General features: G+C 48.2%; 1 protein-coding gene across 5 annotated transcripts in view; it reads left to right on the forward strand.

Moving 5' to 3' along the window:
- Positions 1–17,366, forward strand: part of STAG1 (stromal antigen 1) — a 174,993-nt gene extending 157,627 nt beyond the window's left edge. For all 5 annotated transcript variants that reach the window (XM_048314641.1, XM_048314639.1, XM_048314638.1 and 2 more), the window contains exons 26-34: positions 563–664; positions 2,118–2,266; positions 3,253–3,381; positions 6,758–6,963; positions 9,090–9,261; positions 11,185–11,295; positions 12,126–12,240; positions 14,981–15,061; positions 15,145–17,366. In XM_048314641.1, the coding sequence (XP_048170598.1) occupies positions 563–664; positions 2,118–2,266; positions 3,253–3,381; positions 6,758–6,963; positions 9,090–9,261; positions 11,185–11,295; positions 12,126–12,240; positions 14,981–15,061; positions 15,145–15,168 (1,089 nt within the window). In that variant the 3' untranslated portion in view covers positions 15,169–17,366. The remainder of the gene's footprint in view (positions 1–562; positions 665–2,117; positions 2,267–3,252; positions 3,382–6,757; positions 6,964–9,089; positions 9,262–11,184; positions 11,296–12,125; positions 12,241–14,980; positions 15,062–15,144) is intronic.

Raw genomic sequence — 17,366 nt, forward strand, 5'->3', positions numbered from 1 at the left:
GCTGGGAAAAAAAATACTCTCAGCCTGGAATTTGTAATGCTAATACAGCTTTTGTACCCAGATGGGCAGCACCATAGGCTATGGCTTTCAGCAGCCATTCTGTTAACAGAAAGAGAATCAGCACTTCATGCTGACTCATTCCTTGCTCCACTTTCTGCCTTGAGTGAATCCCTTTCCCCTCAGTGTACAAGGAGCACACACCTCTGTGCTGGTGTTGTTCACACCTGCTTCTTGAAGGGGGTGCTGGATCAATGTCATGTTGTTGCTTGGAATTGGCAGCCATGGGTCACTTCCATCAAGGGCTTAGTTTGGGGCAGGAAATGTTCTTTTGTTTGGTTTTCAATGTATCTGTTACAAAAGATAATAAATACAGAAGTTCCCTACCTTATCACAGGGTTCAGTTTAAGTTTTGATACTGAAACATTGCCCCCCACTCACAGCAGAAGTCTGGATTTGAGCAATTGCTGCCTTTTCAAATCAAGAATTACAAGTAATCTTTCTCTTGGGAAAACTGTAAGAAAGAGGTTTGATTTAAAGGGGGTTTTTTTCACTTTTTTTTTAGTACTACAATGACTATGGAGATATCATTAAGGAAACCCTGAGCAAAACCAGGCAAATTGATAAAATCCAGTGTGCAAAGACACTCATTCTCAGTTTGCAACAGGTAAGAGCATTGATTCTTCTGTCAGAAATGCCTCACTGTAAAAAGCCCTGGCCAGGATTTCCTCTGGTGCCCTTTACAGGGAGGCAGAAATGCTGCACTTCCTTAGGACATGATCTTCATTTTCCTGCTCCCCAGTTCAGGCTGTCACTGCTCTTTTGTCTCCTTAATCTCTGTCTCCACAGGCCCACACTGGCAAGGGTTGGGCAGGTAAAAATGGAAGGGAGGGAGGGAAGAGCCTTGGAGGCAGTTTGGTCCAAGCCAATTGGTGGCATTTGTTTATTGATCCTGAGTCAACAAGAAGAATTAGGATGGCTTTTTCTTCCTAGCTGAAGTAATGCATCTTCTTTATACTTTGTCTAAATACTGGTGAATTTTTCAAATTTCAAGCTAATTAAGTCTTCCAATACTGTTAGATATGTTTTTCCCCGAAAAATTTGCTTTACATCAACTGTAAATTACTGCCTGGTGATGAAATCCATCAGCCAGCAGCAAAAGTGCACTAAATACCACTTAGGCCCTTGAAGTACCAGCTATAGCCATTGCCCAGAGAAATCACTTCTATGAATTAGATGCTCTCAGATGAGCTGGGCCTCCCAAAATTTGTTCCTAAGGGATTCCCTGTAGCAATCTGGAAGCTGAGAGATATCTGTGCAAACCTGAGAAGAACAGATGTCCTTCCAGAAGAATCAGGAGTGTCAAAGCAGCCCCTGTCTGTAAAACTTGGAGAGGAGGAAGCAGGTGCCACGGATCAGTCAGGCTGACAAAATTCCATGAAAAAAATGAGAGGAGCTCTTTGCAAGTGCCTCAGTGATAGGTAGCAGTCAGTGTGGATTTGCCAAGGAGGAATCCTGTCAAATTAAGCTGCTGTCATTAATTATATGGTAACAGAGCCTGTGGAGATGAGAGAAGCAGTCGCTGTAATGCAGCCTGATTTAATATTGTCACTGGCACTGACTGCCAGGATACTCTCAGCAACCAGTGAGGGAGATGGGGTGTAAATGGCAGTGCCAGGAGAGGTGGAACTGGGTGGAAAAGCACTGAGCCCTTCAGTACTGTGCTGAGAGGGCCTTAGGGGCAGCAGTGCTGGGCAAACAGGCAACAGTGGAGGAGCTGGAATTCAAAGCACCGCCTGATCTGATGGGTGATGGAGGTGCTTTGAGAACAGCACGAGAATGCAGGACCTGCTCGGTGGGCTGGGAGAACAACAGATGGAATTCAGGGAAGGTGGGTGCAGAATTCCACCAAAATAACTCCACACAAGTCCTAGGTGGGGGACAGCTGGCAAACAGCAGTGGGACAGAAGAAATTCTGGCAAGTGACAGGGACTCGGTTATGGCTCAGTGCAAAAAGTCATCGCAAAGGCCACTCTCAGATGGAGCAGGTTTAGAAACCAAGTTTCTCTCAATAGAAGTGTTTCCCAGCTCACAGATGTGAACCTCTGAACTCTCTGCAGCTGTTCAATGAGCTTGTTCAGGAGCAAGGTCCCAACCTGGACAGGACATCTGCCCATGTCAGTGGCATTAAGGAGCTGGCCCGGCGGTTCGCCCTCACTTTTGGCTTGGATCAGATCAAGACAAGAGAGGCCGTGGCCACACTACACAAGTGAGTGGTGGTAAATAAACCAGATTTTTATATTACTTCAGATTAAAACTCCTGTTCAGCATTCCCTTTCTAAAGGTACATAATCTCAACAGGCCATGGAATAATTATATATTCTTTTCTAGTTTAAATGGAGGGGTCTACATGTATGTAGGCAGAAAGGAAACAAACTGGCTGCTACCTAATTATTTCTTGGAATTTATTGGCATGGCTATGTTTGTTTATCTCAGGTAAAGCTTGTGTGGGTTGTGTCTAACAGCTGAGGATGGTTCTTTGTTCCACACCACTGTGGATTCGGGAGGAACCAAAGGCTTTTATAAAAAGATACTCCAAAAATATTTTGGAAATCTTCTAAAGTGGGTGGAAATTTTTATGCAACTGCTGCATAGAAAAGTGTAGAAAGGTTCTGCTAAATTTAAATTATGACTTTGCCATGCCATAAAAAAGTTCAAGTGCTAAGGTTTGCTGTCTCAGAGACTCAGTCCTGGAGACCAAGACCAGGAAGGCTCGCTCAGGATGCCCTGGGCACTGTCCCCAGGCAGGCAGGAGCCAGGGGACACTCTTGCCTTGCCTTGCTGGGTGAAGGAGGGGAGAGTGTTCTCTTTAGCCACAGATGGCAAAGCAGAACCGAGTGTGTCCCTGCTCTGGCTGCAGAGGTTGGCTCCTCTTTGATCTGACAAATTCCATGGAGCTCCTGCCCCCGGGGCTGCACCTGCTCAGTGCCCACACTGGGCCAGTTCCTTCTTGCAGGGACTGGCCACGTGCTGATCTGCAGGGGGCCTCTCAAATCCAAGGGAGCTCTACATTTCCCTTTGTCCAAGAGCAGCTGTTTGCTAGTAATGGGGAAAGACATCGTGGTGGGATGTGAGGATGCAAACAATTTCATCACAGCTCAGATCTGGGGCAACTTGCTTGATTTTTGGGGTGGGTTTTGTTGGTTTTTTTTTTTGTTGCAAATGTCTGAACATGTTAATATTTTTGTACTGTAGAGATGGCATAGAATTTGCCTTCAAATACCAGAATCAGAAAGGACAAGACTATCCACCTCCTAACCTTGCTTTCCTCGAAGTGCTTAGTGAATTTTCTTCCAAGCTCCTGCGACAGGACAAGAAGACTGTGTAAGTGATGCTCTGTGTTCTTCCCTGGGCTCTGCTAATCCCTGCAGTGTGGGTTTCAGCTCTCTCCTTGGAGGTTTCTGCAGTCTAACAGGGGCTGCAGAAAGTCCCTGTGAGGCATTTCACATACACACTTACTCATCCTTTCATGTTTTAAAGTAATTTCAAAAATGAGAAAAGGAAAATCAGACCCACTAACGAGGTGAGTTTGAGACCTCCCAGAATAATGTTGTTTAATACTGCCCAGGGGGTATTGAAAATAAAATGTGTGGTTTTAGGCTAGAAGAAATGAAACGTTAGCAGTGCAGGGAATTGACAGGCTGTCACCACTGCAGTAACAGCTGTTTCTGTCCTATATTTACATAAATTGTAAACCTATATCTGTTGTTTCTTTCAATGTATTGGAAGAGGACTCCAGTCAAACGTCAGCCAAGCACTGTGTGCCCAGTGTGGAACTGAATTCACTGAATAACTTATGACCAGTTAAAAAGTGCAGTTGTCAGATCTGCTGGTTTATGGTTATAGGTGTCTTTCTAGTCAACTCTGTGACCACACTGAGTGTTAGTCAGAAAGATCAACTGGAATGACCTCAACTGACTCTTCCTGTCAGACCTTGCTGTGAGGGTTTGACAGATGTTTTCTTGTGAAGACATTGCTTTTAAAGGACTTTTCTGTTAGGGCTAACAACTATGAACATGACAGCTTTATCTGTGTAATAAGAAATGCAGCTTGGTTAACTCTGTATAATTTTTAATGTGTACACACTTGAACCAATTTCACTTTTTTATTGTAGCAATAATTTCTCAATTCAGCAAACACTGAGGACAAATAGTTAAACGAGCTGGGGAATGGAATGATCCAGTTGGGCTGTCTTGGCACTCTGTTTGTGCATCTGCTCTTCATTGTTATATCCTGGAATCTTGTCAGCCTCTATCCTGTTCTTCAGGACAGGACTTAAGGATAACAGGATTTTATGGCTTGTCTTCCTAGCTGAACTGTAGATTCTCCTGCATGGTGGTCTAGGTGCCACTGGCCTGTTTCCTATTGAATTTAGTGAAGTTTAGCCTTTCTGTAGAGTCATCCCTTCCACAAGTTCCAGTGTGAGATTTAAAGTTACATCATGCTGTCCCTGCCAGCTTCTGTTAACCTGAGCCTCTGAGTGAAATTCAGTTCTTTGGGACATTTTGTTCCTTCACCTTCCATGCTGCCATTTAAATTCTTTCTCAAAGGTTCCCCTGCCCACATACACAACCAGTGGCTGCTCCTGCAGGCCTGTAAGGGTTGCTGTGGTGGAATATCTGTACCTGAGTATTGACCTCAGCTGAATCTGAAGATCATGAAAAGAAATAGGTCTGTTAGGGCCTGATTTATCTGATCTGTGCCAGACTGCTGTGTTGGGATGAGTTCAGCCCTGCCCCAGACCCCCCAGGCTGTAGTGACCACGAGGAGGGTCAGCACAACTTGCTGACACGTAAGGATTCCGTGGAGGTGGCTCCACTTCTGCCCAGAGTGCTCCACTGGCAGGACAGGACTGGGATGCTGGATTTGCCCTTCTCTGTAGCTCCTCCAATCCACAGGGACCTCTCCCCCTCCATAGGGGCTGCCTGTGTGCAGGAAGGTCCATGACCACCATCTGCTGGAGAAGTCCCATGTTCAGGATCACTTCCCTCCCTCCCTGCCCAGGGGCCCTCCCCAAACTCAGCAATGGACTCTTGTGTGCAGCCAGCAGTGCTCTGGAGCCCTCACAGTCTCAGGAGCACATGGCTGCCTGGCTGCCCAGGTTCTCCAGCTTGGCTTCCCTGCCTCAACCCCCAAACCATCCACCCCAGAGCCTGCAGGTGTCAGGGCCTTGCTCCAGAACACCCTCCCCAGCAGGGTCCAGCACATGCTGCTGTTCCACAGGGCTCCTGCTTCCTTCTGCTGGGCTCCTGGCTTTTTTCTCTGGGGTGAGAAAAGGGAGAAGCTTCCAGTTTGGGAGTGAAGCAGCAACACTGATTTAATTTCGTTTTCCTAGCCTGTTAATCTGGCTGCTCATTTTATGAGTAACCTTCAGCACTGGTGATAGCCATTTATGGATTTATTCAAATCTATGGATTTCACATAAAACTGTTCATGTAAGGTGCCAGACTCATACAGCTGGAGAAAAAAAATTGTACTAACACTCTGTTACAAACCCACAAGGCAGATAGAGGCAGAGAAATCCTGAGGAGCTGATGTAGGACAGAATAGAGGTGATCGTCCTTGGAGGCACTTATTTCAATTTATTTCTCTCAAAGACGCTGCTGGCTTAGACTGGACACTGGCTAGTGGGTGTCAGATGAGGCAGAGGCTCAGCATGGTGTTCTCACTTCAGGAAATTCAGAGTTGATAAGAACTATCAGTGTGAAGCTCCCCCAAAATGCTGAGCAAAAGATGTCTCAATTTCGGCATCCGGGCAGTAAAGAACTCCCAAGTGATGTCATTTTCCTCCTTCACAATTTGGCCATAAACATGCAAACTGGTTCTGTAAATACAAACTGGAGGCAGAAAAACTTCTTACTTTCCAAGACTCTTCTGCAGGTAGATTCTCTAAAGCCATGAAGCACTCAGGTGGCACGGTTGGGTACTGTAAAATAGAGAATACACCAAGAATTTCCCATTAGTGCCAGCTTTGGGAGTTAGTATGCACATGAAAAGGGGAAGGAGGAAGCATTCACAATATTCAGTAAAACAGTAGACAGGAACCTGCTGTTTCTTGAACAAAGTTATGCCATTCATTGACTCAAAAAATGATGAGATTGTAACCCTGGCATGAGCAGGGTGGCTCCTGGGCCTGTTCTGGAGCTGGGCTCTGTAACAACTCCGAGCTGCCATGAGCTGACAGGGAAATGCCTTTCCATGTGGAATATGTGGAGTTGACTCCCAGTGCTGGCAACGTGGCAAGGTGGTATTAAAGGGAATTGTGGCTGAGGGGTGCAGGAAGTGATGCTGAAGTACCTGAGTTCTCTTACCAAACTTCTGAATGTTTGGCTCTGCAGCCTGAAACTCATTAGAATCACATTTATGTAGATTTGCATGTTCATTTTCGAGATTACTTCTAATTCCATAGTTAAATAATCAATGGAAAAAGAAAACAGTTCCTGTGCCCTCCAGAGCAGGAGGGAGTTGTTGGTTCCTCCTTTGAGTTAACACGTGTGCACTGCACTTCTCATGGCACTGGACCAGGTCTTCAGATTTTTTAATGGAAAAACAAATGCTTGCATTTGGCTCACCCGTCCCTCGGGTTCCAGGATGCCAGAGGACATCCTCCTGCATCCTCGCAGCACTGGCTCTCACACAGTGGCCACATCCAGGTGTCTGTAGGGCCTGCACCTCTGTACCCCCTGTCTCTCCTCTCCAGGCACACCTACTTGGAGAAGTTCCTGACAGAGCAGATGATGGAGAGGAGAGAGGACGTTTGGCTGCCGCTGATCTCGTACCGGAACTCGCTGGTGACGGGCGGCGAGGACGACAGGATGTCCGTCAACAGCGGCAGCAGCAGCAGCAAGGCCTCCTCCGTCAGGAACAAGAAGGGCCGACCCCCCCTCCACAAAAAGAGAGTGGAAGGTTGGTGTGGGCACAGGGCTTTGGTGTTCTGGACACTCAGGAGAGGGGGGTTTAGCAGCTCATGCAGGAATATGGGGATACGTTCTGGATGTGGCAGAACCAAGGCATCTGTTCTGCAGGTTCTGTGAGACCTGGGCGTGTCTTTAGAGGAAACACCACCACAACCCGCTGTTCTTGTTTGTCTTGACCAAAACTGGCAATCAGAACTGTTAAAAGCTCTTACTGCTGCTGGAAGAGGCATTTGTGGAGTTACCTGCTCTTTGTCACTGCTGGGTTTCTGCCTGTGCTTCCCTCTGGGCAGTTGTTAATTCTCAGGGGTTTGGAGCAGATTCCAGGCAGAAATTCTGGTAACAGATCTCTGTTGTTGCAGGGCCACTGGGGAACACTAAAAAGACACCATTTTTGTTTAAAATAGTTCTGGTATCTGGTGTTGTCTGTGTTTACTCTTTCTGGGACCTCAGATGTGTTCATCAGGAATCTGGCTGTGATAGCAAATTTCTTACAAGGCTGTATCTGTTCCTGGTCAGCCTGTGTGATGTAGTGGGGACTTTTGGTTGCTGGTCCACTATAGAGTAGGTGTGAGTGGGATCTTAAACTTCAGGGGTTTTTCCAAGGTCAGTATCTATGACAGTAACCCCTCAGTAAGGAATCTAGTGCCAATTTCCCTGAATATACAGCAATTTCACAAAATACTCCTCCAGAGTTTGCCCATACAGCCAGGTCCATTCTCCACTGCGCCAAATCCTTTGGTTTCTCACAGCCAGCCTCGAGTGTAGCTACATAAAATATGGCTTCTTTCTTCAGGCACTGTTTTTCTTCTTTCAGGATGCCAAGATTTTCAGAGTTCTGCTACTGAGGTTTTCTTCTTCCCTCTTGTTGCCATTTTCATTCTGTCCTACTGTATTTTACCAATGTCCTTTTTTTTACCCTGGGAAGTGTAGAACCATCTTTTCTTCCCGGTAAGGCAAATCTTAGGCTTAAGATGTAATTTTTAGCCTTTGTTTACCTCATACTCTTTTGTGTCACCCTCTTTCAGCAATCACTAGAAGGGAGAATTGATTTCCAACACTTTCCGTTTGAGAATCTCCTTTTTTTGGTTTATTTAATTTCCACTCTAAAGGATGTAGAACAGGAGAAAGGTCACTGCAGAAATTACTGTGGCATCAAAGAACCACATCCAGTCCCCTCTGGTTCCTTTCTCACCTCAATCCAGCACAGACTGGCTTGAAGAACATTCCCTGTTGCTTCTGAGATGAAATGTGCTCTGTGCCATTTCTTCACGATGCCTTAAGGAAATTGACAGGTTTTTAAAAAATAATTCCTAACATAAAAATGATTCAAAGGTAAATTTGAGAATAAATAGGCAGCTTCTTAGACAACATTTATGCCTAAAGGATAAATGCCTAAAAGGCAAAGGAAGAATGAACAGATCCATGGAGATCCCCATCTACTTTCTCACCACACATTTCCTGTTAGTAAATCTGTGGTCTTGTCATGCCTGTTGTCATCTCCTGTCTTTCACTCCAGCAACTGAATTTTTTTTCTACATGTTTCTGGCTGCACACTTCCTGCTCTAACCCATTCTCAAGTCCTCCCTCTTCCCTCCTCTTTGCTTGAGCAAAGCTTCCCAACATAAGCACAGGATCCCACCTAGACCTTCAGTCATCTTTACATTATTATCACTGAGTGAAGCGTCCCCTCCCTGCTCCACTCCAGTGGTTCTGACAGTTCTAAAGATCTGGACTGACTGGATTTGGGGTTTGTGCTCCACCTGCTCTTAGTGAGTAGCTGTATCTTGGTTGCTGTAGGTGCATGAGATTAACAGTTTCAGATTGTCAACTCAGGAATTGGGAATTACCTTGGTTGTTTATGTTGGAGATACCCAGCAGCTGAGGCCGTGCTGCAGTATGACTTTGTTTGCAATGGGGTTTGTGTTTGTTCACTTGAAATTGTTGTTGTTGCTGGAAATAGCTGGTGGCAATACTTAAAAGAACAGAACCTAAAAGTAGAGCTGAAAATCTTCTCACTCCAAGCATTTATCCAGGTGATCCCTTGGTGCACACCTGTTTGAATGCTGCCCTGCATGTGGTCAGAAATTAGCAGTGATTTCAGTGTTCTCTCTCTAGATGAGAGCCTGGAAGGCTCCTGGCTGAACAGGAATGAGAACATCCATACTCCAGGGACACTGCAGACACCTCAGCTCACCTCCACTGTCCTGAGAGAGAACACCAGACAAATGGGAGAGCAGATCCAGGAGCATGAGTCGGAGCAGGGATCTGAACAGGATTTTTTACACAAGTAAGTGTTGGAATTTCAGCATCAAATACAGTCAGCCAGGCAAAGGAATTGCTTGTGGTTTATACTGATACTCTTAGCCTGTGGCTCCAGAGATGCAGTGTTGATTTGCAAAGCCACCTGGAAATGCCTTGACTATAGCTCAGCAATACTTGGATTATCTTTAGGTCCCAGGAAAAATACGTTGCAATGAAGTAATAGTAGAAATTCCTTATGTTAAAACTATCTCATAGCATAGCCATGCAGTTCTGGTTAAATCCTCCTGGTGCTTGTGTCCAGCCTGGGTGGAACTGTTTCTTTAGAAGACCTGTAGATACTCTCTTTTCTTTCCCCTTGCCCCATGTCAGAGTTAAGGTTCTGCAGACACCCTGATTGATTTTTTCTAAATTAACTCTGCAATCCCATTCCAGCTGCTGAGCTAGTAGTTCCTGATTTAGGGTAATTTTCCGAAATGATTTTTTTTTTTTTTTGTCCCTTTGCTCCCATTTTATCACCTCCATTTAGAGGGAAAAGGTTGGTTATTTTCTGTCAGTGGTTGCATGGCCGTGGGTGCTGCCAGGATGCAGCAGGTGAGCACGGGCTGGGTGCTGGGCACAGCAGCACAGCCCAGGCAGGCCCAGGTCACATCTTCCCAGAGCATCTTTCCTCCTTTGCCCCATGGCTACAGAGGGCTGCACTCAAGGCTCCTACTTGCCTTTCTGAGGGCTTTACCTCCCATCTCCTACCTCCCCAGCTGTGGCCATAACTTCCAGGTGATGAGGAAGATGTTGAGGCTTTCAGTTTCTCCTTAAGAATTTTCTACTCTGCAGTAAAACCAGACTAAACTTGATGGAGCAGAACTTCTTTCAGTCCCTCTCTGATCTCACCATTGGCTCAGCTCAGTCTCTGTGACCATTCCATTACTCTGGAAGTGGGACAGCTTCCCAGTGCTGTGGTCTCCTCCCAAGCCTGATGAGCAGGTGTTGCCTTAAGCTCTGGGAGACCCTTCCCTGTTCCTGGGGGAGATGAGCAGGCTCTTGCCCAGCACCTGAGCCCCCTTGTCCTGTCTCAGGCGGTGCTGTGAGCACAGAACTGTGAGCCTGGGCAAGAGAGCACATCTCTCCTCTCTGCTCCTTTGCAAGAGTGGGATTCCCAGTGTGAACTGACAGTGGGGAATGGGAATCCTTCCCATTCAGCCCTGGTTGGCTGTCACATTTCCTCCAGGTCAGCTTAGGAGAGCTAACACCTGCCACTACTACAGAGCTGCTGAACTGACCGGTTAATCATGTTCAGGTTTGGTTCTAGGCTGTTTTCCTGTAGGTTGTCCCAGTTTATCCTGTCAGTCTTATTTGGGTGCAAGGGTGCATAGTACAATAAAACCTGGTGCTGCTCCAGAAGAGCTGCACAGAGTTTGCTGCTGTTTCCTTGTGCTGCACCACACAAATCGTAGCAGAGGCACTGCTGGCTGGTGGGATCAGCAGTGCAGCCTGGAACGTATTTACACGTGGGTGAGGTACTGGCCCTGAAGTTGATGAGGGTATTTGTGTGAAAACCATTTGGTTTTCATGTTGTGTGACATTTTTGTCAGTTACTAATTTGGATCTATTCTTGCTCATATTTTGCCTCATCTGACACAGTGAAATGCTATTTAATAATAACAAATTTTAGAGGTGCTCCCACGCCAGGTGCCTGCCCCTCATAGGGGAGCACAGTCAGTGTTTCCATACCTGCTTTTATTGCAACAGTTAATTGATTTTTTTGTGCACATACAGTGAGAGGAGACAGACTGTGGAAGGGAATCCAGAAGATGTGTACAATGATGGATGGGATTTAATTATCCTAATCTGAAGCATGGCCAGACACAGAACTTGGAGACAGAAACTGCCCCAAAATAGGCAGCTCAGAACTGTTACTGCTGTCAGTCCTAACTTGCTCCCTGTGTGTCAGTCCCCAGATGCAGATCTCGTGGCTGGGCCAGCAGAAGCTGGAGGATCTCAATCGAAAGGACAGGACAGGAATGAACTACATGAAAGGCAGAAGTGGCGTAAGGCACGCAGTGTAAGTGCTCACAGCCTGCTGCCCTCAGCAGAACCGTGTGCAGGACACCACAGGGAAATGTTCCCGTTCCTGCTGGGTGCCAGTCACTGCTGTGCCATCTCACCCTTGTGGGGAAGGCAGAGGGACAGTTTGTAGGGCTGGGGTGAATCCAGCCCAGCACTGCCGTTCTCTCACCATGGCCAGGCACCAGGCCCAGTGACAGGGTGCAGTTCCCCGTTCCTCTGCCCCAGCCTGCAGCTGTTTCCATGTCAGAGGGGTTCCATGATTTGTGTGCTCTGTAATTCCCTGTGAGCTCTGCCCACGAGGCTGTTCCTGTGTCTGCACTCTCTATCCTCTTTTGCCAACGTTTCCCCCTGAGCAGGAATGGAGGGGACACACGTGGGTGAACACTGGGGCACCACACGCTCTGTGCTGATCCCACCGAGTCCTTCAGCATGGCTGGAATCCTTACAGCCTTTGGAACTGGGCTTGAAGGCACTGCCAGAGTCCCAGGGCTTTACCAGTGATCCTGGCAAACAGTGTCACTCCTCCTTGGTAAAAGGGCAGGCAAACACAAGAGGAGTTACTGCCCTGTTCTTGTTGGGGACAGCTTTAATTGCTGGTCATAGTGCTGTCAGTGGGACTTGCTGCTTTAGCCTGGGCCAGGGCTTGGGGGCTTTACATATGATTTTCCTCCTGTTGGTATTGCAGAGAGCCTGCTGGCTTTACCCTCAGCATCAGGGTTTGGGTGAAGACACTAAATGACAGGATTTGAGCATTCTTTTTAATGACAAAGTTCAGGGTTGGGAAATTTTTCTGCCTGCAAATGACTCTCTCTTTATTTAAATCAGACGAGGTCTAATGGAAGATGACGCTGAGCCCATCTTTGAAGATGTAATGATGTCCTCACGAGGCCAGCTAGAGGACATGAATGAAGAATTTGAGGACACAATGGTCATTGATCTGGTCAGTAAATCTTATGAATGGCAAGTTTAAAACAGTTGAAAGCTAATTTAAAAGGAATTTTAGAAGTGTAAACAAACATTTCTGAAATTTTGAACCTGACTTCCAGTTGTCTGAATGGAAGAGTGGAAATTATGTGAGTACTCCCCAGAGCCTCCAGCTGCAGGCTGGAGCCCAGTGGGTTTGTTCCACAGCCACACAGGGAGCATTGCTTAGTGCTCCTTCTCCCTAAGGTTGTCTCTTGGGCAGCAGCAGGTGCTGGCAGCACCACCACACACCTGGGACTTGCCAGCCTGCAAGGATCAGGTTATGAGTTACAGGCTGTGCTGACATGGCTCTTTGTGCAGCCCCAATGCCAGACTGGCACAGCCAAGGGGTCCCTCTCTTTCCCTCTCCTGGTTGGTTTGATTTTGAGGAGCTGGGCTGGGCAGGGGATCCTCACTCGAGGTCTCAGTAGGTCACAGCCAGAGTCCTGCTGGCACAGCTGGAGGGAGCACAGGCACTGCTGGGTGGGTGGGAGTTCCTTAAACAGGAATTGCTCCCAAACAGGTCCCATCATCAACCACAGCCTCAGTCCCTTCCAGTACTGCACTGACTGCTGGGAGAAGTCCCTTGCAGCACTTACAGCCTTACCTGGCCTCCCCTCTGGAATGACAGCTCCCTTGTAAAATGGATAAACGAACAGTTTGCTTTACACACCTCACCATTTTTATGCCTTTCTGTTTCTCCTTTCACATCCAAACAACAAGCCCTAGCTTATATTAGGACTGGGCTACAGTGTCTTGGAAAGACAATTTAATTGATGATTCACTTGCAGCTGCTGCATACTGAGGTTATTGCCAGCACTCATGTGATTGCCAAGTAAGTAACATCCAAGGCAAGGAAAGGAAGGAATTGATCAAGCCAGTGCAGCTCACATTTACTCTTGTGCTCCTGGAGAAGGACACCACCGAGGGTTTAAGCCTCAGAAGTACTTCCAATATCTTCAGTACCCTTTTTGTTGGTAAATCCATTTCTGACCATGCCAGAGCTCAAGTTTCACTATGAACTTAAAGCATGAAGACAATTAAGAGGGAGTTTCTGTGCAGTCTGGCCTACAGTCGCAATACAGAAACATCCTTACGTCAGCAAAAACCTTGGGCAAGTCCTTAACGATGAGCACAGAGTTAGAATCCACCAGCTTTTACCCCATTCCTTCAGTAACAAAGCATCGAGGGAGTGCTGTCCTGTGTCAGGGCCCGCCTTTGCCCCAGAGGTTTTGTGCACCGGCAGGGAAGGTGGGGGGCAGGCGCAGGTGGCCCTGTGGCCAGCAGGGCTCCCTGTGGCCAGCAGGGCTCCCTGTGGCCAGCAGGGCTCTCTGTGGCCAGCAGGGCTCCCTGTGGCCAGGAGGGCTCCCTGTGGCTGGCAGGGCTCCCTGTGGCCAGCAGGGCTCCCTGTGGCCAGGAGGGCTCTCTGTGGCTGGCAGGGCTCCCTGTGGCCAGGAGGGCTCCCTGTGGCCAGCAGGGCTCCCTGTGGCCGGCAGGGCTCCCTGTGGCCAGGAGGGCTCCCTGTGGCCAGCAGGGCTCCCTGTGGCCAGCAGGGCTCCTTGTGGCCAGGAGGGCTCTCTGTGGCCAGGAGGGCTCCCTGTGGCTGGCAGGGCTCCTTGTGGCCAGGAGGGCTCTCTGTGGCCAGGAGGGCTCCCTGTGGCTGGCAGGGCTCCTTGTGGCCAGGAGGGCTCCCTGTGGCCAGCAGGGCTCCCTGTGGCCAGGAGGGCTCCCTGTGGCCGGCAGGGCTCCTTGTGGCCAGGAGGGCTCCCTGTGGCCGGCAGGGCTCCTTGTGGCCAGGAGGGCTCCCTGTGGCTGGCAGGGCTCCTTGTGGCCAGGAGGGCTCCCTGTGGCCAGGAGGGCTCCCTGTGGCCAGCAGGGCTCCCTGTGGCCAGGAGGGCTCTCTGTGGCCAGCAGGGCTCCTTGTGGCCAGGAGGGCTCTCTGTGGCCAGCAGGGCTCCCTGTGGCCAGGAGGGCTCCCTGTGGCCGGCAGGGCTCCTTGTGGCCAGGAGGGCTCCCTGTGGCCAGCAGGGCTCCTTGTGGCCAGGAGGGCTCCCTGTGGCCAGGAGGGCTCCCTGTGGCCGGCAGGGCTCCTTGTGGCCAGGAGGGCTCTCTGTGGCCAGCAGGGCTCCCTGTGGCCAGGAGGGCTCCCTGTGGCCGGCAGGGCTCCTTGTGGCCAGGAGGGCTCCCTGTGGCCAGCAGGGCTCCTTGTGGCCAGGAGGGCTCCCTGTGGCCAGGAGGGCTCTCTGTGGCCAGGAGGGCTCTCTGTTGCCAGGAGGGCTCCCTGTGGCTGGCAGGGCTCCTTGTGGCCAGGAGGGCTCCCTGTGGCCAGCAGGGCTCCCTGTGGCCAGGAGGGCTCCCTGTGGCCGGCAGGGCTCCTTGTGGCCAGGAGGGCTCTCTGTGGCCAGGAGGGCTCCCTGTGGCCAGGAGGGCTCCCTGTGGCCAGCAGGGCTCCCTGTGGCCAGGAGGGCTCCCTGTGGCCGGCAGGGCTCCTTGTGGCCAGGAGGGCTCCCTGTGGCCAGCAGGGCTCCCTGTGGCCAGGAGGGCTCCCTGTGGCCAGGAGGGCTCCCTGTGGCCGGCAGGGCTCCTTGTGGCCAGGAGGGCTCCCTGTGGCCAGCAGGGCTCCCTGTGGCCGGCAGGGCTCTCTGTGGCCAGCAGGGCTCCCTGTGGCCAGCAGGGCTCCCTGTGGCCCGTGCTGTTCCAACTCCCGTGTGTTGCAGCCGCCGTCGCGGAACCGGCGCGAGCGCGCGGAGCTGCGGCCGGACTTCTTCGACTCGGCAGCGATCATCGAGGACGACTCAGTAAGGCCTGGCTTGTTCTGCTTGCTTTGAGCTCCGCTCTTGTCCCACCTCATGTAACCGCTGTCTTTTCTCCCCTTTTCCAGGGATTTGGCATGCCCATGTTCTGAAGTCTGGCGAAGACCTTTTACAAACTTGGAACTCTATTGTTTAGAGCTAGAGGCCTATATACTGTGATAGCTTGTATGAAAACCACATTTTTGATGTGATACGGTTTGATTTTTAACCAAATGATTGAGGTCAACCCCTTGGTGTAGTGACGGAGAGAAGAGGAGCTTCTTAATGACACACGGGAATGTTGGCCAATCCAGTCACCTCAGAAGGGCTGACCTAAAAAATCATTTGTATCCCTGTTCTTGACTGTCCTAATACAGATTTTTTTTTTCCTGGATGAGGAGGAAGTTTTAAATTGTTAAGACAGCCGTCAAAATAAACACTGTTCTACATATGTTTTCTGAAAACAACATTGAGTGAAAACAGAACTTTTTAACTTTATTTTTCTGCTGTACAATTTAAAACAGTTTTAACATTTGCCTTTTTATGTTTTCAAAGCTAGCCATTTTTATTAAACCTATGCCTATCAGCCACTGACTAGCAAGGCTGCTGTAAGCAGGTCGTTCTGGCTACGGAAAAGTGTTTTGGAACACACTGGATTTGATTAACATTATGGTACGCTTATGTTCTCTCATAGGCATGGAGAAGAACACTCTCAGAGAAGAGGTTAGAATTCTAATGACGTGCATCTCTGCCAAAAAATTTCAGATTCTGATATGATAAACCCAGATTTTATACTCTTGAGAAGATTTATTTTTATTTATAATGGGACATAAAGTAAGAGATGTCCATGAAGCCACTTTTCCAACAGATGCTGTGTAACATTCATTTTATATAGCACATGGGGACACAAAAACAGTAAATTTTCTATTGGTACTTGCTCTGTGCATTTTTAGCAACTTATACCAGCAAATAAAGTATTCTCAGTAAAACACACAAACGGTTCTCAAGTAATCACTTTGCTGTTTTTACTACCTACTTCAAGCCTGCCAACACAAGGTACATAAACAGCAACTTTCCTATTAAAAAAAAAAATAGTTCAAGGGTGGGGGAAAGGATCACTTTAGCATACTAAAAGTAATTTTAACTGTACCATAAAACAGAGTCTACTTTCCATGCCGTAAATACCCTTTTCCGCTATTTTTGTAAATTAATTTTGCCAGTTAGAAGTACTGTATGTGCTGCATAGAAATTTGTGCTTAGATGGTGAAGTTCTTAAGCTTACAATGGAATACAGCTACATTTTCAGTGTTAACTGTGCATATTGAGAGTAATTCTTTGGAAAAAAAATACGATTTTTCAAAAAAGCTAAAAACATCCAAAAAAATTCCAAAAAAACCCCAAAACATTCATTGTACTAAGATATTTTTCAATGTCTTCAATAATTTGGAATTTCATTATGCTTCAATTTTATGACTCGACGTAGTAGCTGCTCCTTACCCAGCCTGGCCTGGCACCAGCAGTGCTGGCCCTCCACAGCTCCAGATCTCCAACAATTGGCCCCAAAACCTTTATCTTTCTGCACTCAGTAGCAGTTGAGATACAAAGCAGACTGACCCACTTGGAGCACAGCAGTTTCAGAGGTGCTTTAGTTTTAGCAACTGCAGAATAATCACGGAGCTTTTTTTCTGTTTCGAGCTTCCTGGACACCAACCCAACCCCTCAGTGCCCAGCACGGGCAGGGAAAGAGCCCAAATTCACCCAGCCCAGCACCTCGCCCCGCTGAGCTTGGCTCTCACAACATGTGCAGTTCTCAGACACGGTTGCCAAAAATGTTTGACCAGGTAATTCAGCCATTCCTCGGTGTGGGTTGGGGATGTATTGGTCCCAAGAAGTAGCTGGAACTTTATAAACCCCGCTACCTCCCTCTGTGCACCCCCACGGCCTGGGGGCAGGAACGGCTGCAGGACCTGTCCCAGGCTCACTCTGTGAGCATGGTGGCACAACAGATGCTGCCCAGTTTGAGTCAGAGTCTCAGACAAACCTTGTGCTTCACAGTCCTCTGTGTGGAAAACTGATTCCTAATTTAACATTGTAGAATACTGTATAACAAACATTTATTATCATGGTACCTGCAATGGGTCTCCAGTTCAGTTTGCAGTCAACAGGTTTTTGTATTATGAGTGTCTCCTTGATTGGTTTTGCTAGTACTTCTGTAAATTGTACATTTACAATATGAGGTTTTTTTTTTTCCTTTTGTACAATTTAAAACTGATGCTTCACCTTTCATTTAATAAACTATACAAAATCATGA

Source organism: Corvus hawaiiensis, chromosome 10 (genome assembly GCF_020740725.1).
Source record: "Corvus hawaiiensis isolate bCorHaw1 chromosome 10, bCorHaw1.pri.cur, whole genome shotgun sequence".
Taxonomy (NCBI): Eukaryota; Metazoa; Chordata; class Aves; order Passeriformes; family Corvidae; genus Corvus; species Corvus hawaiiensis.